The sequence below is a fragment of the Leuciscus leuciscus genome, assembly GCF_965113295.1.
Source record: "Leuciscus leuciscus genome assembly, chromosome: 7".
NCBI lineage: Eukaryota > Metazoa > Chordata > Actinopteri > Cypriniformes > Leuciscidae > Leuciscus > Leuciscus leuciscus.
Window position 1 is genome coordinate 10,965,591 of NC_138731.1, and position 27,302 is coordinate 10,992,892.

The following is a 27,302-nucleotide window of genomic DNA, read 5'->3' on the forward strand; positions in this document are numbered from 1 at the left end:
ATAAAAATAATTTTGGTAGGAAAATAGGAAAATAATTAAATGGAGGGGTTATGTAGTCACGATCCTATATTGCTTAAACCATATTGCTTGCATATCTAGCCTACCAGCAAGCAATTTTGCGTTTAAAAGCCGTCCAATAGCCGTTCAGACCTTTTTTTTACAGTCTATGGTTCAGACCCAAATAATAACTGTTGTGTTGACGACAGTAATGCCAGGAGCCAGGACCTGTGCTCGCTCTGTCATGCGGCGCTGTTGAAAAAGCGTAGGAGACAAATCAGATTCTTCTGCGATCAGAAAAACAACGCGAGACGTTATCCAATGGCTTTAGCGAGCGGAAGCACGTGGGTAAACAGGAAGTGGTTTTGGCATTTGGCGGGTTGAACGGAGAAGACGCGCAAAAATGGCGGGTGAGTGTAAAAACCCTTTTATAGCGTCCGTGTTTTATTTTCTGATGCTGTCATGAAGCATGTGTGTGTGAATGTGATCCTAGAGCTGGAGCGGTGCTGTGTGCTGAGATGTGCGGGTGCAGATAGAATAGAGAAACTGAGTTTTAGCTGCGGCTAAATGCTAACCATCACAGAGAAGAACAGCACATGTTTGTTTTCATGGGTATCTGTTCGTTTTTAAATGTCAGATATACTAACAAACACACGAACTCACAATATCACACAGATTAAGCAGTGCACACGGGTGGCTGCAGCAAATGAACTCTCTGAGAGCTGTCAGTGTAACGTGCATTAGATGTGTTCATGTCTTTATGTCTGAGATCAAGTATATTTCTCACAGAGAGCAAGAAAGATACATATAAGATAGATATATAAACATAAATATATACTATGATGGATAGTTAGTTATATAAATGTATACTCTTGAGTCCAGAATTATAAGACCAGTAATGCAAATGCTTCTTTTTGGTATTTTTGTCATTACAAATTATATCAGTATAACAAGTCAATAGTTCAAAGCACTCAAGGACAAGGACTTGATCTTGTTCTCCAGTATGAGTTGAGATGTTCCAAAGAGTAATATTAAGAAAGTCTGATTGTGTGCACAATGAAGCGCACATGGTCAATATGCCAAATTTGTTTTATTTGATTAGTGAACTTAAACATTTTTTATTAATCTGTGAGGTATGTTAGTGCAACGACAGACACATTATTGTATTGTGTTATATTGCATTGAATTGATTATTGTATTGTATGAAATTGAGTTGTTTAGCTGATGACAGATTTTGAGCATTATATTATGACGATGAACATGTTTCTCTTTCTTTCCTACAGCTGTGAATGACATGGAGAAGAAACTTGCGGAGTACAAATGCGACACTAACGAAGCTATATGCCTGAAATTAGGTAAATCAATAATCATCACTATAAAAACTGAATCTGTTGTTGTACGATCATGTTTTGTATTCCGAAAACATTTGTCCTGCAGTATTCTACAAGTCGACATGAAATTGACCATATTTACTTTTTCCTAGTTTTGCATGATTCATCAGAAGATGTTATTCAAGATTTAACATGTTCTTCATCTGAAGCAACTTTCCTTTTCTGCTTCGGATTTGTTTGGATGATGATAATGTTAAACAGCAATTTAAGCACTTTTATTTAATTTGACTCCATTCTGATATGTAATGCTCACCTTCCATTCAATTCCCAATGGATAAAGTCAGTTTTTGTGTGTGATGTAGTGCGGTTCCCAGAGGATGTAGAGGATGAGAGCACAACGTTTCACCCGGAGTTCAGTCATCAGCTCTATGGAGACGAGTATGTATATCAAACTTTCCATTGCATATCAATCACTGTTATACATTTATTATTGTGCATGTATTAATTTACGAATATGTAATCAGTGTGTGTGTGTGTGTGTTTCCCTGTTTCTCTGATGTTTGTGCTTTGATTTTGCACAGTGAAGTGGCGTTTGGCTACAAAGGTCTTCAGATCCAGCTGTACTACAGTGCAGGGAACCTAAACACCCTGTTCAAAGTCAAGTACACTTCCAGGGTCACAGACAAGTTTGACTGTGTGGAGGTACAGCTTCTCATACCACTCACTGTGCTGACATGAACAGTTTTTATATTCATACAATCTAATGAAAATATCCACTTACACATATGCACCACATTCTGAACAAAGCATGCACACCATGTGCCTTTCCAACACATCCAGGACTCAACAGTAAGCATGTGCTTGTTCTAGTCTATGCAAACTTAAATATTTGGTGTTTTGTCACGTATTCAACATCGTTGTTGCAAATTCTACTATTTTAAATATGTTGAGACTATAAAGTTATCCAGCTGACTAATATAGGTGAGTTATTGTCAAAATACTGAGAATGATTTGTGGTAGTCTTGAATTAATGATAACTAATTAATATTAAGCCAATCAATAATGTTTTGCATCGCATGCCACTGTTTTTCAGGAAAGTGATATTTAGGAATTTTTCCACCTTATTTTTAACGTGAGTGCATTTGTAAATTATATTATATTTAACTGTTTAAAGTAGCAGTGTAACGGAAGTAGCGACAGCTCTTTTACTTCTGTATCTGGATGCACATCAGGTTTATTATAGTTAATCTAAAAACATAAACATTTTTGTCACTTGCATTAAAATACACTATAATTTTTTTTTCATTTAGTTTCCAAGGCAACATTTCTCAATTTAATATAGTTTAACTTGATGTACTACAATGACTAAAACTGAAATAAAAATTAATAAAACTATATAGACAAAACTAAACTACTAAAGTGAACATATATAATATAAAAATAAATTATATATATATATATATATATATATATATATATATATATATATAAAATATAAAAACAAAAACTAAACAAACAAATGCAAGCATTTGGTGGGAGTCTGGAGCCCTGGTGCGACCGAAGGTTAAGTTGAGAGGTTTAGATAAAGGGGTTTGAGTGACTAATAATAATCAACATTTAACCTCATGAAAAATGTTTATTTAATGTTATCCGTGTTATATTTCATCTGCAACATCATCTCATCTCTGATGAAAGACCCACGACTGGCAGATCAGCGTGCTCTTTCTTTTCTCTCCAATACAGAAGGACATTCATTTAAATGAAATGTGGAGGATGTTAACTGTGACAAGATGATTGACAGGCCAGTTTACAGTGACAAGATGCACATAACTAGTGTGACAGAGTGTCTGTTAAAGACGCAATTATAATGTTTTTCAATTTATCAAAGGAATAATATAATTTGCCAACAGTATATTTCTTTAAGCTATTGCCGTTTTTGTGCATTTGCATTTATACTAAATGTGTTTATGAAATTGTTTTTCATAAGAAAACAGTCACATTTTACCATGGCAGCAATGTACCTGTGGTTATCACATACCTGTCAACATTTGGTTTTCAATTTTAGCACTACAACATAATGGGAGATTTTCAATAAATAATTCACAAGTTTCATATCACTTGAGCAGTGGTTCTCAAACGTTTTGACTCCAAGGATCCCCACTGTCCACAACAATATTTGAAAGCCTGACACTCCTACTTTCTGCAAATTAAATTTCAGGATTACAGATGTTGAATATTCAGGTTAGGTTATTTTTAAAGTTAAAAGACTGTTCCAGTCATTCGTGATTTACTGGGAAAGGATTGAGAAAAAGTTATTTCTTTATTAGAAATATTTCAGTCTTAGAAATAACACTTTTAAAAGGCTAGTGGCTCATAAGGGATTGAATTTAAATAAGAAACAAGTTGATTTTAATTTTCTATATTAACGTTATTTTAATGCTTGTTTTGTTTTTAAGCCATTTGAGTCTCCTTGAGGCCCTCTGATCGAGAGCCAAAGCTTTAGAGGGCACAGAGTATAGCGCAGACAGTCTCACTTTATTATCAAGAAGAGTAGAGTCAGAATATACCTTTTGTGTGGAAGTCATACAGTTTTGGGAGTGACATTAGGGCGAGTAAATGATGACAGAATTTGTATTTTTGTGATATTCTGTATTCTACCACTGCACACACACTCTTTACAGGCCTATTCAATTTTGCATCTTAGTCTTTCTACAGTGATTGAACAAGCTTGCTTGTGCATGTGATTGAATCAGGCAGTTAAGGTTCGATAAGCTCAGACCTGAGCTGTTTTTTAATTTTATTTTTTATTAGACCTAATTGTGTGTTGACACCATGTGACTGCCGTTTTTAGTGCCATTTCTGAATATCTTTCACCTTTACGCGTAGCATGTAATTATTGTCGCTAAACATTCTTAAGATGTTTATTTTATTGTGTCTTTTACAGAGCTCCACCGTTGCTCATATTGGGTTCTTTTTTTCATCTTTTTTCCTCATAGATGAAGTCTTTGATTAGAAGGGTTTTTTCCCCCCAGTGTAATTGGATTCAATGCCTTTATTGAACCCCATCGTATAAAGAAGACATATTCTCAAAACGAAGCTCAAGTCTCTGAAGAGTCTTGCATCCTTAAGCGCCATTAGTTAATACAGGAACGCCACAATGCCACGCTTTTATTTGTGCGATCGAGCAATTTGCCCGAGAAACTATTTTTTACAATTTTCTGTCTGCTCTGTTTTTGTCGTCCTCTCTTCGCTCCCATAATGCAGCAGGACAATAGTGAGTGTTACTGAGCTGCAGGTGCACCGATCCCCTTCTGATATTAGCTGATGTCTGAATGAGCGGGAATTAGCGGCGTGTTGCATTAGCCTTTTGTCGTGTGTTTTGTGGCCGTTGTGAATGAAGAGTCCCGCGACACAAGTGCAGCCCATCATGCGGCCAAAGGGCCCTGCTTAGCAACTTAATACAAAGTGTTCTCATGTCAGGCCCGCTAGAAATGGATACAATGCAAACATGGGTGCACATTCTGCTGGGTAAAAAAATCTCAGAGCGGGTGGAGGAGAGGGGGGCCGCTATTGTCCGGTTCGTAGCCCGTGAATGGAGAGGGCAAACTCGTTTGATTGAGTTCGCTCACCAGCCTCAGAACACAGGAACCTATTATACATATCCAGGCTTTTTTTTTTTGTTAAGTCGAGATCAATTCATTAAATTTTATTGCCCGGTGAGAAGCTGGGACACATTACGGTGGGGGGAACTTCATCTGATATTCATGGTTTAAGATAAGTAGTAAATGTATTCAATTAAGTGGTCTTTCAGAGGAGGCACAGAAATAGGAGGAGGGGGAGGAGGGGGCTGGAAACTCCTCAGCTGACATTGCTAATTGCCTAATGGGTCTCCTTTTTGTGCCACAAAAATATGTATTTTTTTCCTTTAATTCCTTTTTGTGGCATGCCAGTCACAGCTGAAGTATAGCTTAATGACAGAACAATAGGGAATTACTCTGTTAGGGCTCTTTTGTGATTATATGTAAAGGCCGAGCACCGGGGGAATAGACACATAACTCATAAATGTGCCACTTCAGTTTATATGATTAAATTCAGCTGTTCTCACTGTATACTAGACACAGCTGAGTTAACCGATCTCGCTCTGTGGGAGATTGAAACGTGCTTTAGATTAAGATGAACGTGCGTTACCTCTATAGAGATGCACAGAGTCATTGCTGATCTTTGGGATGTTCAGCACAATATTCTGTTATCATTCACAGACAAAAAAAAAAACAAGTTGTTCCAAGTTACAAAAGAGAGATGTTTTAGCAGAAAGATCACAGTGAAAACCGAAAGTGGCCAGTGGCTGTCTAGCTCCTAAAAGCACAATTTAAGTGTCGAGTTGAACGTATGACTCGTGCCGTCATGTTCTTCTGAAGCCATGTAAGTCTTCTGTATTTATACAATAGCTTTGTGTGACGATTAGACTCAATTTAAGTCATGATTCACTGAAAGTCTGTTAAAACATTATTCCCCATATATAGATGTAAACATACATATTAAACATATATATATATAATACACACACACACACACTCATGCATACATACACTGTCCTGGCCAAAGTTGCTGTTTGAATTTAAATAGGCAAATGTTTTTTGTCCATGATTGGATCATTATTGCTGTTATTATTATGTTTCTAGCATGTTATATGTTTGGCAACAGTTCTTCTAACCATAATTGTTGGAGTGTGTAGCTTTTCATTTCCTAAACAATCATGTAGTCAGACACATCATGGCCATATTCCAGGATGACCATGTCAAGATTCATCAGACTCAAAGTGTGAATGGTTGTGAGGAGCATGAAGAATCATTTTCACACATGAATCGTCTCCTCTGAGTCCAGACCTTAAATTCATTGTAAGTCTTTGGGATGTGCTGGAGAAGACTTCACAGAGTGCTGGACTCTTACATTGTCAATACAAGATCTGACCAAAATTTGATGCACCTCTTAATGGAAATAACATCACAACATTTATTTTCATCAAGAGGTGCATCAATTTTTGGTCAAGATCTTGTATTGACAATGTAAGAGTCCAGCCCTCTGTAAAGTCTCCTCCAGCACATCCCAAAGACTTACAATGAAAGTATACATTTCATGGTTTCCACTTCATGGCAAAAAAAAAAAACATAATCACGATTATTTTGGTCAACAGTGAAATCACGATTATTTAACATGATTATCGATGGGTGATTTGATCAAAGTCTTATTTCATGATATGAGTCATTTTAAATGTCAGTGAAATTTCACAATTATCGATTCTTGTTGTTCAGCAAAAACTAATACCAGGTTAATTCATGTAAGTTACAGTCCTCAAAACAGTTACAGAAGACAAGTAATAAAATAAGAACAAAGAAACAAATTACAAACAAAACAGACAAAAAATACAAAATAAATAAATAGTGCTTGAGGTTTTTCAGGATGATGTACTAACAGTGGTTTTCAGATAAGTAAAAGCCTTCAACAAAAATTGAATAAATCTAATGTAAAATAACACTGATGTATACATTAAATATAGACTAATCCTTATTAAAACTACTAAAGTTATTCATTCAAGAGCAGTGATTGATTTTATCTTCATCTTTTGTTGTTTGATTTACATGAATGACTTTACATTATTAGGCTCCTGTCACTTTAAGAGCTGCATGGATCCAATATACGGTTACACACACGCGTTTCAAACACGCTTTATTAAATGTGTGCAATAACCTAAGATATAACCAACTGTGTTTACAAGGAAACTTACCAAAATGGATTTTTACACATTTGTTTGTGGGCCAGTTGAGCGTTTAGGCCCATGTGAAGCCCATGTGAAGCCCATGTATACTTTGCTGATGCCCGTTCCGGCCCGTCTCGGAGCGCACTCACAGGAGGCCACCTAGGGAACAGCGTCTATTTCCTGGCTTAATGCGCTTTTAATAACACTGTTTAGTATCAAGCATGTCCTGCAGTTTAGCAGCAACAGTAGCCTCCATTTACATAATTTACTTATTCGGCTGATTTGGATGGGATATTTTATCTTAGGGAGGAATGAAAGCGCACCGCTGAGAAGAAAAGGAAAGTGCGCTGGACAGAATGCGGTAGCCGCACAATAACCGTTTTACCACCAATTACCTTGTTTTCATAATCGCTGGAAGCCGAAATCGAAATGTGATTAATCACACAGCCCTAGTTTCCACAAAAAAACTGTTTTGTGTTTCTTGAGCAGCAAATCAGCATATTAAAATGATTTCTGAATAATCATGTGCCAATATTTGGTACCAGGGCAAAAACTGTTTAATATGTACTTTTGTCCCATTTTTTTCCGGGTCTATTGGTTATTACTTCAACTTTTCCCATTCAGTCGTGCATTTAAATACGGTTGTCAATCCAGAAACTTTGCAGTGTGCTTAGCAGCATGAAATAAAGCAGGTGAATAAAGCAGGTGAATGGGTAATAAACAGAAAGCAAGAGAAGAGCCTCCCTTTATAATCACGAAGACTGTCAATCTCTAAACCACAAACTCACTGAATTCTGCATTCCTGCGAAAACCTGTCTTGATTGAACAGCGAATCTCTTATTTACATCGTGTTTACGCTTTGTTGGTTATAATAAAAGGATTTGCGAGTGTGCGGCTGGGATTGAACAGAACAAAATATTGTGCGTTTTCAGCGGCGTTTAGCGAATTCCTACTTAACTCTGATAGGCCAGTGCATTCACGCACTCAACAGATTTGATTGTGATTGGCTGCATTGCTCAATGCTTTTAAACACACACTGTAAATAGAAACCTTTGATGCTGAGAGTTAGTTCAAACAAACACAAATGTGAGCGTTTGAAACAGCATCTATCAGTGGGTACAGAATATATATATGTTTTTGCACTGTAGTTCGGTTCTTTAATTGTGATTCTTGGAGGTTTAAATATTGACTTTGAAGATTGCTTTGTTTCTATTGTTTGAATTGTAATATACACTGGTCTCTCTTTTACATAAATGTTGTTCTCCCGCTGCAAATGTTGGTAGTTTTTCATTTGTTGAAATGTTGGTAGTTAGTCATATAAAGTCTGCTCTCTCTTTCTCTGTTTGTCCTCAGCCAGATGATGTGGAGGGAAAGGTCAGAGAGATCATTCCTGCTGGTTTCTGCTGTAACACAGATGACTTCATCTCTCTCTTGGAGAAAGAGGCCAACTTCAGACCCTTTGGCAGCCTGCAACACACCTACAAAGTTCACAATGTGGAGGCAGGAGAGGATCTCACCTACCATATACACAAGGTACAGAGTTTCCCACTGCATTCGAGTCTCTGCTTTGACTGCTGGCAACGTCATTCAGCATTCAGACTGGAATATGATAGAGTTTCAGGCCATTGTAACAGGTTTGGCAGTGTGGATCATGAATAGTGAAATGTTACGCTATGATTTTATAGTTATTTTTTCTTGCTCATTTTTTTTTACGTCAACAGAAAAGTTTCAGAAGTGGAGAAAGTTATTACACTCGAATGAAGGACTATTGTTGCGTTTGTAATTGTATTAGGCTACTACCTAGTCTAGTGATGCACCGAAATGAAAATTCTGGACCGAAACCAAAAATTCAGGGTGCACTTGGCTTAAAACCGAAAATATTTTTTTTCAACAAATTTTAAAGTATATTTTTTGTATTATTATATTAATATTATACTTTTTGATTAATTTTATGATTTTTACCAAAACGCAGACAATAAAATCGGAAAAAGAAGGTTTATGGAAGTAAAATAATGACAAATGTTTTTAGGTAAATAATAAATAATAATGTTTTAAATGAATTTTTAGGGCTTGCATTTTTATGGGCTGAAATTCAACATGGTTATATATTTAAGATGTGAATATTTAAATTCAAAACATTTCACACACATTTTCATTAATAAAAATTCAATAATCCGTATTCACCTTTCAGATTTCACTTCCAAAATATTCATTCTGTGCAAAAGTGCAATAATTCATATTATGCAAACGTGCAAAAATGTTGACTTTCCCACTGCCCATTTTAAAGAATGACTTTGAATTAAGTTCTAGCCCAATTGCTTGTGAACCCACTATGGATTTTATCGGTACCACTTTACAATAAGGTTTCATTAATTAACTACTTTAGTTAACATGGTTAATATGAACTAAGAATTAACAATACTTCTACAACAAATATTAATCTTGGTTAATGTTAATTTCAAGGTTTACATTATTAACATCAAATGTTGTATTTGTTAACATTAGTTAATGCACTGTGAACTAACATGAACAATCAATGAACAGCTGGATTTGTATTAACTACCATTAACTAAGATTATTAAATACTGTAACAAATATATTGCTCATTGTTAGTTAATGCATTAAGTAATGGTAATAAATAAGACCTAATTGTAAAGTTGTACCATTTCATCTGCTCTTCATGATTTTAGGTGGATATCTCGTGTCCAGGGTTCAGAGAGTACCACGAGCGCTTGCAGACGTTTCTCATGTGGTTCATTGAGACGGCCAGTTTCATCGACGTGGATGATGACCGCTGGGATTTCTTCCTAGTGTGAGTGTCTAAGATGCAAATATTCTTTATGGTGTATCAGCATTAAAGTATAATCCCTCATTCCTCAGTTTGAAAACACTTGAAAATATTGCTTTTACTGTAATGATCTTCAGTCTAACAGGCAAGAATGTGTTTACATCTGCTCACTAAAGCAACTCACAATCAGCTGTGAAGTTCATAGATCTGTAGAACTGTAATCCCACCATCAACAGGATGATTTAGACTATATGGGTCATATAACATACATTTGTGTAAAGAATAATTTATATATAAAAAAAAAATATTAGTAATAAAACAAACTTCGCATTTCTGTTTTGAATGTCTCGCCCCATAGACTTCAGTTGTATAACCATTAACGGTAAGTGCAGTTTTGTTTGTTTTTACAGTCAACAAAACTCTAAATTATGTCACAAATACTGACATTAGGACTATATAGTATAGTACAGAACAGATACTAGTACAGATAGTAACTTTAAAGCTATAGTTCACCCAAAAATGTAAAGTCTGTCATCATTTACTCTCTACCCATTTACTATGCTGACTTACATAAAAGAAGATAATTGGAGAAATGTCTCAGTGTTCAGAAGTCAGAGGTAACCAAAATAATTTGTAAGGACATTGAGGGTGGGCAAAGAACAAATCTAAGTTGTCGGCAAAAACTTGTGATTAGTGTTGATAACTTTGGCAGGCAAAAAATCTAAATCAAGTGCTCTCACAAAGTCAGCGAGTGCCGATACGAATGTAGTGTCAATTAATAGTGAACAGTAACTTTCTAAACCCTAATTTCCTGAGTCTTTCTCACACGCGCACACGTCTAAAGCGTCCGAGCGGGCCCAGTTACGTCTCTCCTGCCTTTGTGGGGCCCGTGGGGCCAATTATCAGACTGCTTTAATTATATTTTCTCCTGCATTGAAGCAAATTGTTGATCTGGCAAGAGTTTCCTTTGTGTTGTTTGTCTGGTTTCTTTGCTCTTGTGTTTCTTTCTTTCTTGAGTCAGGCCAAGAGGCTGAATTGAATGTTGTTGTCTTTTGAAACGCTGAATGAAGTCTCCAGCGGTAGTGAAGGGGACTCTGCCTGTGTTTTCTTTGCTTTGGCACCTATTAAAACAGACAATGGGCAAATGGACTGGAGTGATGTGAAGAGGCTAGATGCCTGCCTCTCTGCTCAAAGTTGCAGTGCACCAATTAAGTGCATAATGCATTCAGTGTCTCCAGCAGGTGCAGCGACGGGCCACTCGCGCTGACGGGACGGGACGGGACGGGGGGGGGGTTTGGTGCATGGGAGCGTGCCTACGATTGACCTGCCTGCCTTTGTCATCTCTCTCTATCTCTCTGTCTTTCTTGCAGATTCGAGAAGTACAATAAGGATGGAGAGACCCTTTACGCGACGGTTGGCTACATGACAGTGTATAATTACTACGTATACCCAGACAAAACCAGACCACGTGTCAGGTAATTACTGAGGAAGCACGTGCCCACTATCTGCTTTATTCTGTGAAAAAAGGAAAAGAAAATTACACATCTTTCTCTCTCCCTTGTCCCTAAAACTCCCAAATTACCATCTTGCGTCTCTTGTGTGCCAGCCCCTCACCGGGTATTATAAGACCAACCAATTCAGCATCACCCACCCAAAAGCTCGTTTTGAAAACGAGTCTAATGTATTGATTGGCAAGACGTGCTAACGTTTCATTACATCGGCCACTCATGAATGAACAGATATAACCTTTTGGAGACTGATGATATCATTGCTTACTGTATTTGAGAACATTTTCAGCAGCTAAATTGAGGCAGTCTTTATCAGTAATTCGCAACCGGTGGGTCGCGACCCAAAATGAGTTCTGATAGGATCAACCATACAAAATGCAAATGATAAATTGCAGCTAACCTTATAGTCCCGCATAGAAAACGAATAGTCGAAATAATAGGCTTTTGAAAGGCTGGAGAAAATGCTTCCTGTTTCTTTTGATGTTGATTTCACAGGTCATGTGTACCATCACTCTTTCCCTTGGTAATATGGCAAATATAATGTGATATTTAACTGAGTGTTATATCATATCACACTTCTGCAGTTGTTTTTCATTGCATATTAATTAGGGTTGTGTACCGAAACCCACCGGTATGCCACTTTAATGCCTGAGCTGTGGAGGTGGTGGCAAGGGACTATATTTGATTGAGTCATTAAACCGTTCATTCAACTAACACGTTCAAAAACACAGATTCATTCAAAGATACACGTAATGAAACAAGGAGTTAATTCATTTGACCTTTTAGCATCACTTTACAAGGCTTGGCTGATCAGCAATGCGTCGCATAGGTAACGCTGAAGCTGATGCTCACTTCATAGAGATCAGTGGCATTGATTTAATGCATTAAAAAGCGCTGGTGGAAATGGGAAATACCCTTATTGTTTACGACAAAGATTTCGCTTTCCTTGGACATGGATAAAATATAATACAATTATTTGAATTTTAGCGGAGATTCACTTGCAGAAGCTCGTCCTCTCCTGACAGTGAAATGGACATGTTTGTTTGACTTTCTAACATTTACAGATGGAGAATAAACCTGTGAAATGTAAGTTTAAGCACTGAGGAAAGCACCACATCTCAAACGCTTTAAACAGCGCAGGTATTTATCTGTCAGTCAGCAACAGTGTCTGACAGAGCATCTGACAGGGCAAGCTGCTTTAAACTTGTTAACTATATCTTACCACTTATTTTGAAGCCCTTAATATAAGCTTGTGTCATGTTTAGGACAAATTGTACTATGTACTTCTATTGTACTCACTGCAGGAGCTCTCACTGCGTCCTCCGCTATTTTTCAGATGTGCTCGTATCAAAGTACTGTATCGAAACGGTATTGCCTCATCCCATATCGTTTCAAAAAGAATATATCGATATATCGTACAAACTCGATTTACCGCCCAGCCCTAAAACACAGTCATGTTATCATTATTAACTTATTTAACATTCCATACACATGCACAAAATGCATATCAAGAAGGGCATGGGCTTATAAAAAAAATAAAAAAAACGTGAATATCGTGGTTGCTTGCATTCCTCCACTAATGCCACTAGTATACTCTGTTATTTAATGTTGAAGTATTGCAGTTGGGTTAGGTGGTTTAGGTTTTATTGTGTATATTTATTTAAATCATTTGTGTTTTGTATTTATTTAAGTATACTTTAAACTTTTAATATATTGTCAATTTAAATATATTTTTTTTTCAATAAAAAGCCGCTCTTTAATGTCATCCATCGTTGTATTTTTTTTTTTTTTTTAAGTATCAGTTCAGGCACCGTTTAGGCACCAATACCGTTTTAAAAGTATCGATTTGGCACCGGTATCGTGAAAAAATTACCCAAACGATACCCAACCCTAAATTTAAAATATCTCATGGTTTTCTTAGTACATTTGTGGTACTAAGATTTTTCTTTTCTTTGGTATTTTGGTACTTTTGAAGAGAATTTTTGGTACTTTTGGTGTGATTAACAATTTTTGTTTCTGTGTTGTGTCAGTAACTTGATGTTGTTGAATGTAAAGTGGTGATCCTGAAGCAAAACCTTTCAGTTTCAGGAGATTCTGTAAGGTCCGTAGTGTAGTGTGTGTCTGAAGGGTGCTAGAGTTGAAACAGGGCCTGTGTTTGCAGAACAGTTGCTCAAAGCCTCAAGAGCTCTAACCTTAAATTGGTATTGTGCCTAATCATCGTGCTCTTCTGTGCAGCATCACTGAAGCTGTGTGTATTGTGTGTGTGTGTGTAGCCAGATGCTGATCTTACCACCGTTCCAGGGAGAAGGCCACGGGGCTCAGCTCTTAGAGACAGTCCACCGATACTACTGCACGCTTGCTAAAGTACAGGACATCACAGGTATGAGCGCACACCGAGGCCTGGATTAAACATTCATGAGTTCTTTTATTACTAGTGTTGTTTGCCAGAGAAATGATCCCTATTATTTCTTCTCATACTTAAGGCCACATACACACGGTAAAGATTCAGGAGTGCCAACCACATTTAAATGTGTTATAATATCGTGCATATACAGAACACGACTCACTCCCAAAATTGTGGTGATTGTCACGTAATAAAAGTTATCTTTTCCATGTTAATCAGAATTTTTGTCCTCACCAGCCGTGATGACGATATACACAACGATTCTGTTTTAGAAACGGTTTCTGTGACTTTGCGGCTGGAAGAACAACATACAAAGTATGGCAATGATAATCTCAGGTGCTGTTTATGTGCTTTATTTGATGTTGAAAGCATCTAATGTGAGTTTCAATATAGTTGACATGATACATAGCCATACTGAAAGCGACAATGGTTCATCTACTACTGATGAACAGATCTACTACAGATCATTCATCTCAGATCTTGAAAATAAATTAACAACATCTGAAAAGTGTATTCTATGACAAAGATTGCTTCATTCACCCAGTCTGTGTTTTTAATCCGGTTAAAATGGTGTAATATTAATTAGATTGTGGGTATCCATTTCGTTGCAAGTGCCGTGCGTTTGCAGAGAGACTCCGCCCACGCACTCCTCTGATTGGCTGTGATTTTTGATTGATTTTGGACGGACAAACTGCTTGTCGATGGAATCTTATCACATTGCGTCTGGTTAGGAGGACACAGTGTCGTTTTTCTTATCCACTTTTTTTTTTTTGTTAATTTGGTTGTAGAATGCGGTTGTCCCTTTAACTACTGAACTCTGTGTGTACTGGATTAAGCATTAAAAGCTGAATTGACAACCAAATTTAGCTGCAGTGTGTACTTTACCAAACATTTGAACAAAAGACTTATGCTAAAACAAAAGACTAACTAAAAGACTTATGCTAAAACTAACAAAAGACTTATACTAAGTATTATCTTTTAGATAGTAACTTGTCCCACATAACTTGTCCCACATAATGCTAACCCTGGCTGGAAGATGATACAGTGAGACAGAAAATGTCAGTGGTGCAAACAGTATAGCATAACGGTATAGTATAGATTTATAATATCAGCCATCATATCAGTTTTTGGCTGTAACATAATTTAAGTATCCATTTTATATCAATATAATATACATTATATTATTACATGTCTCACTGACCCATTGATGACCGTTGTAGTAGCATAAATATATTGTTTTATATAGCTATGATAGGTTCATTTATTTCAAATCACTCTACAGCCTCTTTATTCACAAATAATCAAATAATTTCTTCTCAAATCAATTTTTCATATATTAATTTATTATTATGTGGGATAAAGTCAGTCTCCATTTTGCGTCAGGGTTCTCAACACACTTCTGGGTTTATTTTGCAATAATGAACAGCTGACATGAGAAACCCGTATTGGTTGACCAACTTTTACAGGCATTAATGCAGTCAATAATGGCAGCATGAAAGTTCCACTTCAGTCGATGATAATTTGTCATGTTGTTTTCTTCATTTTGATCTAGGAAATCCTTTGCAAATGGCTTTATCTAATTTTAAAAAATGAATGTAAAACCTAGTACCATTAGAGCATGTGTTCAAGAAAGCTGACATGTATGATCACACAGCCATTCTAATGATATTCTGTGTGTTTGAATGGGAGCGAGGGCAAAGTGTTGTGAATGTCCTTTCATAAGGCAGTTGTTGCTGCTGAGCTGCTCTGCCTTCGGTTTTGGGGAGGTGAAGGGATGTGATGTTAATTGCCGGCAGTTTGCTGCTGAAATGTGCTGGCCACATGCTGCCACTCACTCACCCCCTCAACAAAGACACAATTATTCAGAGAGAGAGAGAGAGAGAGGACCACACTCTACCAGGTCTCTACGCATCTCGCACTATTTTACCATGTTTGTTCATTTCTCTATATAGAGAGAGGACCAGATAACAAGGGCTGTGTAGTATAGCATTATATAAAACAATATAGAAATAGTTGCTTGAAATGACCCTTTTTTTTCCATAAAGTGTGTATTTCAAGAAGTAAAATATAGTAAAAATGTAGTTAATAATAATCTAGATTTCTTAGTCTAGATTATAATAGTTAATTAAATAATTTAGAATATTTTTTCTACACTGAATTTGCGCTAAATGAACACACTGAATAATATTAAATTGTTTATATCAATCATACGCTAATATAACAAATGCATACTGTACACAATAATAAACAGCAATATTTATCCTCATATATTTTTACTGAAACATTTTATTCCCATAAAACGCACTTTCCCATTTGGACACTTCCATGAAAGTATATTTTATTTTATTTTTATGATGCGGCACAAATACAATTTTATCAGCAGTTTGAATCGATTCATTGAAAGTCAACTTTTTCAATGAAATGAGTCAAACTTAACCTTTTTGCAACTAAAGTTTAATATAAGACATTTTTAATGCCCCCGTATTTGCGAGGCAGTGACAGGAACTTAAGTCTAATGCTGTTGTTTGTATTAAGTACATTAAAATCATGATATTAGCTTGTTCCTGATTAATTGCCAGCTATATATTGTAAACATTCAGTGTATTGCCCAGTCCTAATCTACATTGTATTACTGTATTTTGTCTCCCATCTCTTTTTTTATTGAGTAAAAGTCTTTGTTTCCCCTGATTACCAGAGTAAACATGCATTTATCTCAATTTTCTCCAATGATGTATTCAGCATATGTAATGAGTGTTTTCGTGAAGGTTGTGCTGTGTTTGTCTGGCGTCAGTATCTCGATACTGTATTTTACCAAATGAAAACTTTCAAGACCCGTGGGCTGTCATTTCACAACTGTGTTCTCTGCAGCGGAAGATCCCTCTGAAAGTTATGTGAAGCTGAGAGATTTTGTGCTGGTGAAGCTGTGCTTGACTCTGTCCTCCTTCTCCAATGAGAAACTCTCTCTGGGCTTCAGTGAAGAAATGGCGTCTGAGGCCAGAGAAAAACTCAAGATCAACAAGGTAACGTCCCTCGCAGGTTTATTTATTTTACTTTTTAATAATTTTGCCTTTTTATTGATATCGATAGTCCAGAAAAGACATGAGAAGAGGTGGAAATAGATTGTAATAGGATTGAAAAGCCACAAGATGGATTCAAACCTGCTTCACACACACATATGTTTCAATAGCACCTCCATTTTCAAACCTGATTAGATAGTTTGATTAGTTTCAATCAATCCAGTTAGTGGTTGGATCATCACTAAAATTGTTCCCAACAGTTCATGTGTGGCATTTTATCTGCTTTAAAATGTTTTAGTAAAATATATACGCAAGTAGATACCACTGTTTATTACTATACATTTGTTATATGGGGTATATCAGATAAATTAAACTTTTTTTTACTTCATTTCACTTCTTGTAATTTGAATCGACTTGCCAGCAGTAGCTGTGTGGTTGAACCACCCCACAATTCAAAAAAAAAATTCTATATATATATTTTCAGAGCAAACTTCTTTTAAAACTTTACTGGTGCTGTATAGTGTAGCTAATAAGGCCAAATAATTATACAATTAATTCTACAAAGAGTGCATTTATGTACTGAGATGATGGCTTTGTCCTGATGGGTTTTTAACTTGCAATGCCCCTAAAGGTAGGAGTGAACATCCGTTTCCTCTGAGGGCCATTAGCAGGTAGTGAGTGGGAGTGGGCCTAACAGTGACCCCTGTGGGACTCCTCTCTCTCTCGCCACTCCGGTCACTCTTTAACTGCTCCAATTATGACCCAGCATCTCCTTTTATGCCCCACAATCCCCTCTGTTCGTGTTGTTTGTGAGTGATTATCTCAGGGTGGTGCCTGTGGCATGGCCAGGCAAAATGCGTGTCTCTCCATACTACCCTAGTGGGAACTGCTTGAGGTATGGTGGACCTCTCGGAGTCATAGTTACAGAAGGAGTCAGAGTAGCTCGGGAATCCCAGAGCTAGATGCTTTTAACCCAGAGAAGTGGACACCATTAAAGATTCAGTCCATAATTGCTGTAACTGGTACATTGTGTACAACGTATTTAGGGTTTCTGTTCTTCACTGTTACAAAACTATTCGTCAGTGACAGCGAGGATATGGACATTACATCTTATTGTAATGTGACATGCAATGGAAGCCTCCTTTACATGTTTAATTGATTAGAAACAAATAATCTGATCATCTATGGTCTTTGCCTTCATTAGTACAAAAAAGACTAGCTAAACTTATGGAAGTGACCCACATAGCACAGTAAACATAACTCTAGATTGATGGTTCAATGCCATTTTTCTAAAATGCATGATGTTCTTCCTTTTATTCAGGTTTTGTCTTTTGCATTTGTGTATGTCACTGCTTAGGCTATATGGAAAGCATCTGTGGCACACTGACAGTTTTTACACATTTCTTTTATAGCGGTGCTAGATCTTCTCGTTTCACATAAATCATCTCTAATTAAATCAGTATTTCAGGTCCATGTTTTATTTGTTCATTGGTGAAAACAATGTAGTTTGGATGATTATTGCACAGTCAGTTTGTAATTATCAAAATAAACCTCTTTAGGGTGATACACGACCCCTCAGCTTTGTATCCTAATCACCCTATCTGTTTATTTTGCAAAAATGATGGGCTGACTGAACTCTACCCACAGGAATTACATTGGTATAACACAACTATAATTGTATTGGTATAACACAACTAAACTTTCAACTATAATTGTATCGGTCTGGCATGACTAAACTTTCAACTATAATTGTATCGGTATGGCATAACTAAACTTTTATAGTAGTTCCACCTCTAAAGTACTATATTTACAGCAGTTACAGCTGAAAATAAATTAATTTTACTAAAGAACTCATTTAAGAGCTTTAAAGAAAATCTGAAGCTCGCATATTCTGCTTTTAAATGCTCAGGACTTAATTATTGCCACAGGTGCTTTCCCCAAACTCTAGGTTGAAAATAAGCTATGCGTGTTAAATGAAACAAACCTTTCCAATATGCCTTTTGTCTACTCTCTAACTTTCAGAAACATGCACGGCGTGTTTATGAAATTCTGCGTCTCAGAAACACAGACATGAGCGATGAAGAGAAAGCCAGAGAATTTCGCTTGGAGGTGAAAAAACGACTCTTTGGACCATACAGAGTAAGTGTGTTTGTGTGTGTTTTATCTGCTCATGTCGGCTGTTGGTCCTTCTGTCTCCGTCAGTGCTGATGGACTGCATTTCAGAAGCAGATTGACTGCAATCTGACTTGGTACACAGAGTACATTACCCATTAGGCGTAACTGCAACAACACCCATGCAATGATTAGTCAGTCATAAAGTTGCAGAGAAAGGAGCTTGGACTTCATGTACTGAAGGCGGGGTTCAAGAAACAACAAAACAAGTGAAGTCTTGCCAAAACAAACCCCGACTGCCAAGATTGGCCCGCTTGTGTAACGTTCTCCAAACCACGCAGCTCCAACTACAACATGTGAAATGAAGCATTTCTTGACTTCAAAGAGAGCTGCACATTTCTAGCCCAGTTTATATTAGTGTGCTGTGTAAAAATGAACAGAAACAAAACTCTTTCAGCGCTGCTGTTCTGATATTCTGCAGTCTTTGTCTGGCGTAATTTATTCATTGAGTGGTGTGAATAGTTTTTGCCGTTTCCTGTGTGATCCTCTCACGCGGTGTTAAGAGCGAGAGGGACCCGAGGCCTCGCTCTGGGTTTGTTTGAGGGTATAATGGCTCACACCGGGCGGCAGCCGCAGTCTCCACATCCACACCACGAGCTCCATTCACAACAAGTGTCATTATTACAGATTTGCATCTGATTTAAGCGGAGCCATTTAGCAGGGAGAATGCAGCACCCAGTCACCTGCACACAGTCTTTCTCTAATCCCATCTCTCTGCATGAAGACACGCTGCAGTTGTGTGTGTGTCTCAGGATTGGAGCTGAGCATCTGTGCAATATCACTAAATTAGTTTGACCCCAATAGTTATCTGTCTGCAGGCTTTTGTATGTTATAGTTATGATTTGGAGCATGTGATGCAGTATTTTAATGTCTTAAAGACAACCTGTGGTGAAAATCAAGTTGTTTATGTCTCCATTTAGTGTTTTTAATATGCGTTAAGACAAACCGTGTGTAAATTCATAAGTCAACACCATTGCTGAGTATTTTCTCTTTAAAACTGAGGTGAACCAAAGACAGTCTCGAAAACACGGTTTGAAATCGCTGGTGTTTCTGACGTCACAAACTACCTTGTAACCAATCAGATCAACGTGTGATCGTCAACGTGTTAGGGAACAGGGGAGTCTCGAGAGAAACCAGGTTATCCTGGTATGTTTTTCTGTTGATATGAAAAATCAGGTACATTTAGCAATATAGAGTGAGTTGTGTATATGATTTATATTATGATGAACTATATGCTTTTCTCCTCTGACGTTCTGAGTTGTTCAAAGTGTTTCTGCGGATGCTGATTGTTAGAAGCCAGCTGTCTGAATCTGAGATGCGAACGGGAACATGGTTTGTGTAACATTAGCAACACATGATTAGCTGTTTGATAAAGTAGTCAAGCCAAAGGCTAATCATATTAATTATTGTTATGTGTCCGACGTAGTTGAGAGCGGTGCATAAAACACATGACCATTCTGATACATCGACTTTGTATACGACCCTGTATAATTCACTCTTCCTCTTTTTCTGAATCAGTTTCTGGTTCAAACATATTTGGCTGAATTAAACCAGTATTTACACTTGCCATCGTGCGGCGTTTACTACAGTAAAGTTTAGCGAGTTGAACTCTGAGTGTGAGTGAGTGGAGGCGGGGCTCATTAACTCGTACTAAATGAGGCAAGGGTGTAGATTTGCATTCAAGCTATTTTAAGGCATGAAGACATTTTTCAGCAAAAAAAAAAAAGGTTTAAATGCCATTTTGGTGATCAAAGATGAGTTTTAAGGGATAAAATTGACCACAGGGGGACTTCATAACCTCTGTGCAATTGTATTGCACTTTTTGCACTGATTATGGGAGAAAAAAATGTATGCATTTTTTTTTAAAGAAATGCACAAACGTTCCAATGGTGGGGTTTAATTTACGTTTTATTTAGCAAGGATGCATTCAAATGATCAAAAGTGACAGTAAAGACATGTATAATGTTACAAAAGATTCTATTTTAAAGATGCTAAATGCTGTTCTTTTGAACTTACTATGCATCAAAGAATCGTGAAGAAAGCACAACCGTTTTCCACTGTGATAACAATAAGGAATATCTCGCCAATTATGTAGTTAAAAAAAAGATTATTGCATTTTAAATATCATATCTCATTTTGTTCCAAGTTAATATTTCTTTCTTCTGTGGAACACAAAAGGAAATGTTTTTACCATGTAAGTGCATACATTATGCAACCACAAATGAGATTGGAGCAGTGTTTTTAGTGAATATAAATTAACATTTTGTCCTGATTCTCACGCAAAACTATCATGTCTTCAGGAGTCTTGAAATATGAGTTTTTATTTCTCCTTTTTTTCTGAGCTTAACGTGTTCCGGTTGCTGTATGTATTCATAATACGCAAAAGAGCAACGTGAACGTTCTACTGAATTGTTTTGTGTTCCACAGTAGAAAGAATGTCAGACGGTTTTGGAACTTTCCAATTCTCAGGAGGATTTAGCAAAGTTGTGTGACTGCAGATTGCGTGCAGTCCTCTTTATCTTTTCATCTTGGATTGTACTCGATTAGCTGTTTCTGGTCACCGCATGCGTCCTGATTCCTCTTGGAGGTTGTGGGGATATTAGTTGATATTCTGCAGATAATGTGAGTTGATCTGATATCTGCTTTGGTGCTGAAGCCCCAGCACTGGTAATGTGTTGGACCAGAACCGCTCTCATCATGACACAGTCCAGGACAGAAAACTCTGACAGCAGTAAAGAGACCGAGCCAAAGAAAGAGGGAAAAACATGAGGCTGGGAAGAGGAAATGCATCAGGATCTGCAGACCATATGCCTCTCTCTCTCTTCTGGAGGTCTCTTTACTTGGAATATGTTGCAGTTTTTCCTGTCCTTGCAACATCGCGCGTGTGTGTAGGGATTTATGGGATAACGTGCTAAAAATGAACTTTGCCCAACATTTCAGTACACGATTACCTGATTTAAAAAAAAAAAAAAATGTATTTTTTTATTTTACATTTTTTTAGGTCTAACAACATAAATTGTTATTTGATGAATTTTAATGACATAAGTTGGATTGACACTGCAAGACTCCAAGTGCACAATAATTTAAATATATCTAATCCAATATTTTGCCTGTTTACATTCACTTTAGATGTTAATATCTCATCAACTCTGGCATTTTGACCAAGAAGAACATTTAAAGGCAGGGTAGGTGATTTGATCCAGAAATTTTTTTTTGTAATGCTGGTTGAAAGTCATATACTGTATATATAGGTAGTGTTATGTTGCAATGCTTAATATTTGCAACAACCCAATAAATGAATTTAACATCTTACCCTTGGGTATTTAAAACAATTTGGAGATTATCCTAACTTTTAGAGATTGTTTACAATGAATTTAAGAACAAAGATACGAACATTGTTGAGAAATGTTCTTGGGAATACCAAATGTTGTTATTGAGAATTATTTTTCTTAAGAATGTTTCATGAAACTTGACATTTTTCACTGGAACATGTGACATCCACACACTATCTGCACTGCTTTAGCGCTTACTAGAGGAATCACACAATAGAGTTGTTCAGTCGCGATCTCAACCCGGAAGGCTGATTCACCATGGCTTCTCTCTGGAATTTCCCATGGGTTTTCAATAGTGCTTTTTTGATTCATGAGTAAAATAAGGTCTGTGGTAACATTGATTTGTCCGTCATAGAATTATAGGGAAATCAACTGTTGAATATCTTTCTTAAAAATGTTACTGTGAATGACGCTGTGATGGGATCTCAATCTATATATGTTGTGCCTGTGTGTGTCTGTGCGCTTTCTTCTGAATTCATGTTTTGAGAGTCTTGATTCTGTGCCAAAGCCTCTCAACAACCTTACAGACTCGATTTTTGTTCACAGCTCTTTAATTTCCCCCCTCTTTCTCTCGCTTTGTTTTTATACATGAAGTTTAGCTGTGATGTAATCACATTTGCCCTGGGGTTTCTATTCAATGGCAGTTTTTGGATGGGATCGGGTGAGCTGGTTTGCATCTTATTTTCTCTTGCGCTGTACTGACACCTGTGTATTTTCTCCCGGCGCTTTTGCCATGCGTGTAGAAAAACCAGCGTGAGCTGACTAAGATGCGGAAATGTTTGAGGCCAGAGGAGTTGGCGTCCCACATCAGCCAGATGGACACGAGTCTGCAACACGAGGAACTGGAGAAAAGCTACCAGGACGTGCTTGCGGATTATCGGCGAGTCCTGGAACGACTGGCTCAGGCGTGAGCTACGCAAGACCTCTGCATCGTCCTGGAAAGACTGGCCGAGACACACACAACACACACACACACACACACACACACACACACACACACACACACACTGTTCTATTGCATTGTACACAGTGTTAATGAGGGATTAAACATGAAACATCTGCATTTGTTACTTTTGTGATAGACAGTTACAATTTTACAGTTACTTTTGTTATTCACATTATAAGAGATGAGTGCATTGGTCTACTGTGGAGATTAATTTTTCAGTTGGTGTTTTTTCCATCAAATATTTTCCTTAATGTAAAAAATGTAGATTTTGAAGCACTTCCTTGAACAAATAAAATGTTTTGTATATTGCTCAAATGTATGACTTTCCATCTCTTTGCTGATGTGTCTAAAATAAAAAGATTTTACTTAACAGGCTCAAACCCTGCATTGTTTATGTAACACTTGCATAATACAGTACAGTATGTGTTTGAAGTGTGCTATTGTACAAAAAAAAAAAAAATGTGAAGGCAATACACTTATTTAAGAAGGATGCATTAAATGGATCAAACATTACAGTAAAGGCTTGAATTGTTCCAAATAAAAATCGAGCTTTCTATTAATTACATAATCCTGAAAGAAAATGTATCACGTGAAACAGCACAGCTGTTTTCAACACTGATAATAATCATAAATGTCTCTTGAGCAGCAAATCAGCATATGAGAATGATTGAAGGATCATGTGACACTGAAGACTGAAAATTCAGCTTTGATCACATTTTACAATATATTCAAATAGAAAACAGTTTTATATTGTAATCATTTAACAATATCACTGTTTTTACTGTATTTTTGATCAAATAAACAGCTTTGGTGAGCATGAGAGACTTTCAAAAACTTAGTAATGTACTTTAATGTTTGGGGAGTTGACATGAAATAAAATATTTTGGTTGAGAGTTTTAATTACATTTTTATATATATTTTTTTGAAAAATTTACATGAACCTGAAATATTTCCAAAGAAACCAATATTGACTCAATTTAATCAAGATTGGAATCAAATAAAGAGCTTGTGAATTTCAATTCAATCAAACTAATATCTGTCAAAACCCGGCTGTTAAAACAACAGTTCTGGAAATCCACGACAGGTAAACAGTAGAGTAAACTACCGATCACTTCTTGATGAATCGCATTAGATGATCAGAACTACTAACTATTGTATAAAAAATATCCCTATTAATGTGATTTGTTTATTTATTTTACATTTTGATTCCAAATGAAGATCGAATGATTGAAGGTAAACCTGCAACTCAAAAATTCTGACATACAAGCTCTGAAGAATAGCTAGTGATTTAGCTAGTTTTAGCTGAAATTACTACACACTGATAAAGAATTTAAGCCTCTGATCATTCACTCATTTCAAGTCAAATCAATTTATAAGCAGAAATGTGCTGTAAAATGTGCTCCCTCCCTTTTGTAGCTAATGCATCTTCTGATTGCATTTAGCATTGAGTGCTTTGCTAATGACCGTTACGCTGAAACCCTTCCTGTCGCCACACGGACCACTCATGCTGATTCCATGGATGAATTACCATCTCTTGCCTTTTACTCAACGCATGCAGTTAAAAAATTAAGGTCTGGAGGTTAATTTTCATTTGTCATCCTCTTCAAATGTGAGAAGTTGAGCCCAGAACTCTTGACCATGTCAGATATTAATTGTATCCTCTCATGTTCCTCTGGCTCCTGAGTTCATATCAAGGCCTCTCGTCTAAATCCAAATAGAGACGAATAATTAATGTGGCTGGAGTATCTGGAGTGTTAAAGAGGATTTCCACTGAAGATTTTGACAGTAGATATTTATGGTGGAGCTGGATTTTGTGAAAGATTCAACCCAGATAACTGCTAACCCCTGAGGAGCTTAAAACAAGTCTTCTGAAGATAATTGTTTTGGGATTTTCAGTTGGTGAAATATGATTTGACTGACCAGAATATTCGGGTGTTTTTGGAGCAAACTTTAGTGTGTAGATGAAGGTCAACATTGCCCGTATTTATAAACCAGTTAAGACCCTCTTGGACTTTAAGCTGATCTAAACAGGTTTTTCTGTAGGAATGTATCTCGGATCCACAACAATTTCTTTGTTGCTCTTACTCGTACTTGATACTTTGTATTTAACCCACGGATATTTATTTCCGCCAGTCTGCTTGTCATATTTCAAGCGTGTGAGCTAAAATACACCACTAGAGTTCTTGGATTAGAACACAGTCCGTAACTCTCACAGCTGAAATGTCTTAAAGCGTCTGACGGTCTATGTATGTGTGTTTTAGGGAAAATAACTGTATTCTTGGAGGCATCACTCTGAGAGCTGTGTAAACCGTAATATGTGCTTGTATTGCAGGGTTTCCCCGACTGCAGTCACTCAAACCGCTGAGAACGAACACAGACATCAGAGTTAACGCACACTACAGACAGAGGCTTTTGTGTTTTACAGTAGAGGATCCATCATCATCACCGTCAGTCAGTGATCTGGGTTCAGCGCTGGATGTAGAGAAGGTTAGATTACAGGAATCTGACTGTCTGCACCTCTTTTTTGAGATTAGCTGGCTTTAGCTGGTCCTGATCCCTGCTTTCCTAAACTGAGACGGATATAAATGCTTTCATAAGTCTGATTGTAAACATTCATAGTGAGGAACCATGATGTATTTGCAGATGTGTCTTGAGCACTGTTTTTTTTTTTTTTTTCATATAGGTTTTAATTGGATTTTTATATCCGTGAAGAACCTTTAACATACATGGAAACTTTCCATTGCACAAAAGGTTCTATATAGTGGAAAATGTTTTTCTTTACTCTAAGAAAAACATGGTTCTTTTAAGAACTGTTCACTGAAAGGTTCTTTGGGGAACCAAAATGTTTCTTCTATGGCATTGCTGAAAAAAAAAAAAAAAAATGTGGATCTTTTATTTTTAAGAGTGTGAGCTAAATGTCTGATTTTAGAAGTATGAAGTGAGAAGTTTTTGTCCCTCCATTGAAAATCCATTCGCTCAAAACTTTGACATCATAAAGACATTGTGAAATTATTTCAATCCAAGTCTTCTGGATAGACATGATGACTGCTTTATATATTATAAACAGATTGAGCTAGGCTTTGATTCACATACAAACATTGATCATCACACTTACATTGAGCACATCATTGTAAACTAAATCTAAATTAATAAATCCAAACTTGCTTGAGGACAAGCCTCATTGGTTCTTTTGCATCAAGCAAGCACGTTCGAGCTTCTGTTACCATATTTAATGCATGTGCATTGATCAATGTTTATATGTGATGAAAATCCTAAATTAGAGACATGTTTCTTTACAAATATGTTTCTTTGTGTTTTGAAGATGAGCGGAAGTCTTATGGGTTTGGAACAACATGAGGGTGAGCAAATCTGGACAGAATTTTCATTTTCATGCTGTCGTTTAACACAGGAAATCATTTCAAATTGTTCCTCAGTTTGTAAAATCAACAAAAATTACATAATTTACTTACAATTACATTGTTTCAGAAGTATTAAACATTGCATGTGCTACCATGAGATGTTGTGACACAGCTTTTCCAGTCTTGTCATGTATACCTAGTTACTTTCATTTTGTGTCATCACACCAGGAAGAGACATGGCGAGGATGTGACTTGACTTTTCCTTTACAGTGCTGTTTATATGGAGTGACTTCCACCAATTACAGTGGTAACACTCCACCTCGACAAGTAGTTCTGCTTCCAACTGAGGATTTAGACAGTTTAAGCGGTTTTAGTGAAGTACTCATGTAAGTGTTTTACGAAAAAACCCTCTAAACACTCTGGGACGCTTGGCTTCTAGGTTTTCGTTGTAAAAGTAGTACAATGTTTCAATTTCATTTATGTGAGTTCTGGATACTGTAGTATATTCCAGTGACAGCAGTGTTTCCCTCTGTAATTATGATGGACTGAAAGTTTCAATCTGGGTTTTCGGATCTCCGGTTACGCTCGTTGGCACGTAAACCCCGCGCCTCTCGTTACCTGGTGGCGCCTCCGTATCCCTGGCCTGAGACAGCGAGGAGCAGTTGGATCTCATCCCAGTCGTCCGCAGTC

At 36.9% G+C, this 27,302-nt stretch overlaps 1 protein-coding gene across 1 annotated transcript; it reads left to right on the forward strand.

The window, feature by feature from the left end:
- The first annotated feature begins 285 nt into the window (after positions 1-285).
- Positions 286-23,623, forward strand: hat1 (histone acetyltransferase 1). The gene is made up of 11 exons (XM_082176225.1): positions 286-407; positions 1,281-1,352; positions 1,691-1,766; positions 1,910-2,030; positions 8,440-8,619; positions 9,777-9,898; positions 11,245-11,349; positions 13,656-13,762; positions 16,655-16,806; positions 18,826-18,942; positions 23,051-23,623. The coding sequence occupies exons 1-11, from the start codon at positions 401-403 to the stop codon at positions 23,216-23,218; spliced, it is 1,227 nt and encodes a 408-aa protein (XP_082032351.1). The 5' UTR covers positions 286-400; the 3' UTR covers positions 23,219-23,623.
- The last annotated feature ends 3,679 nt before the right edge of the window (positions 23,624-27,302 follow it).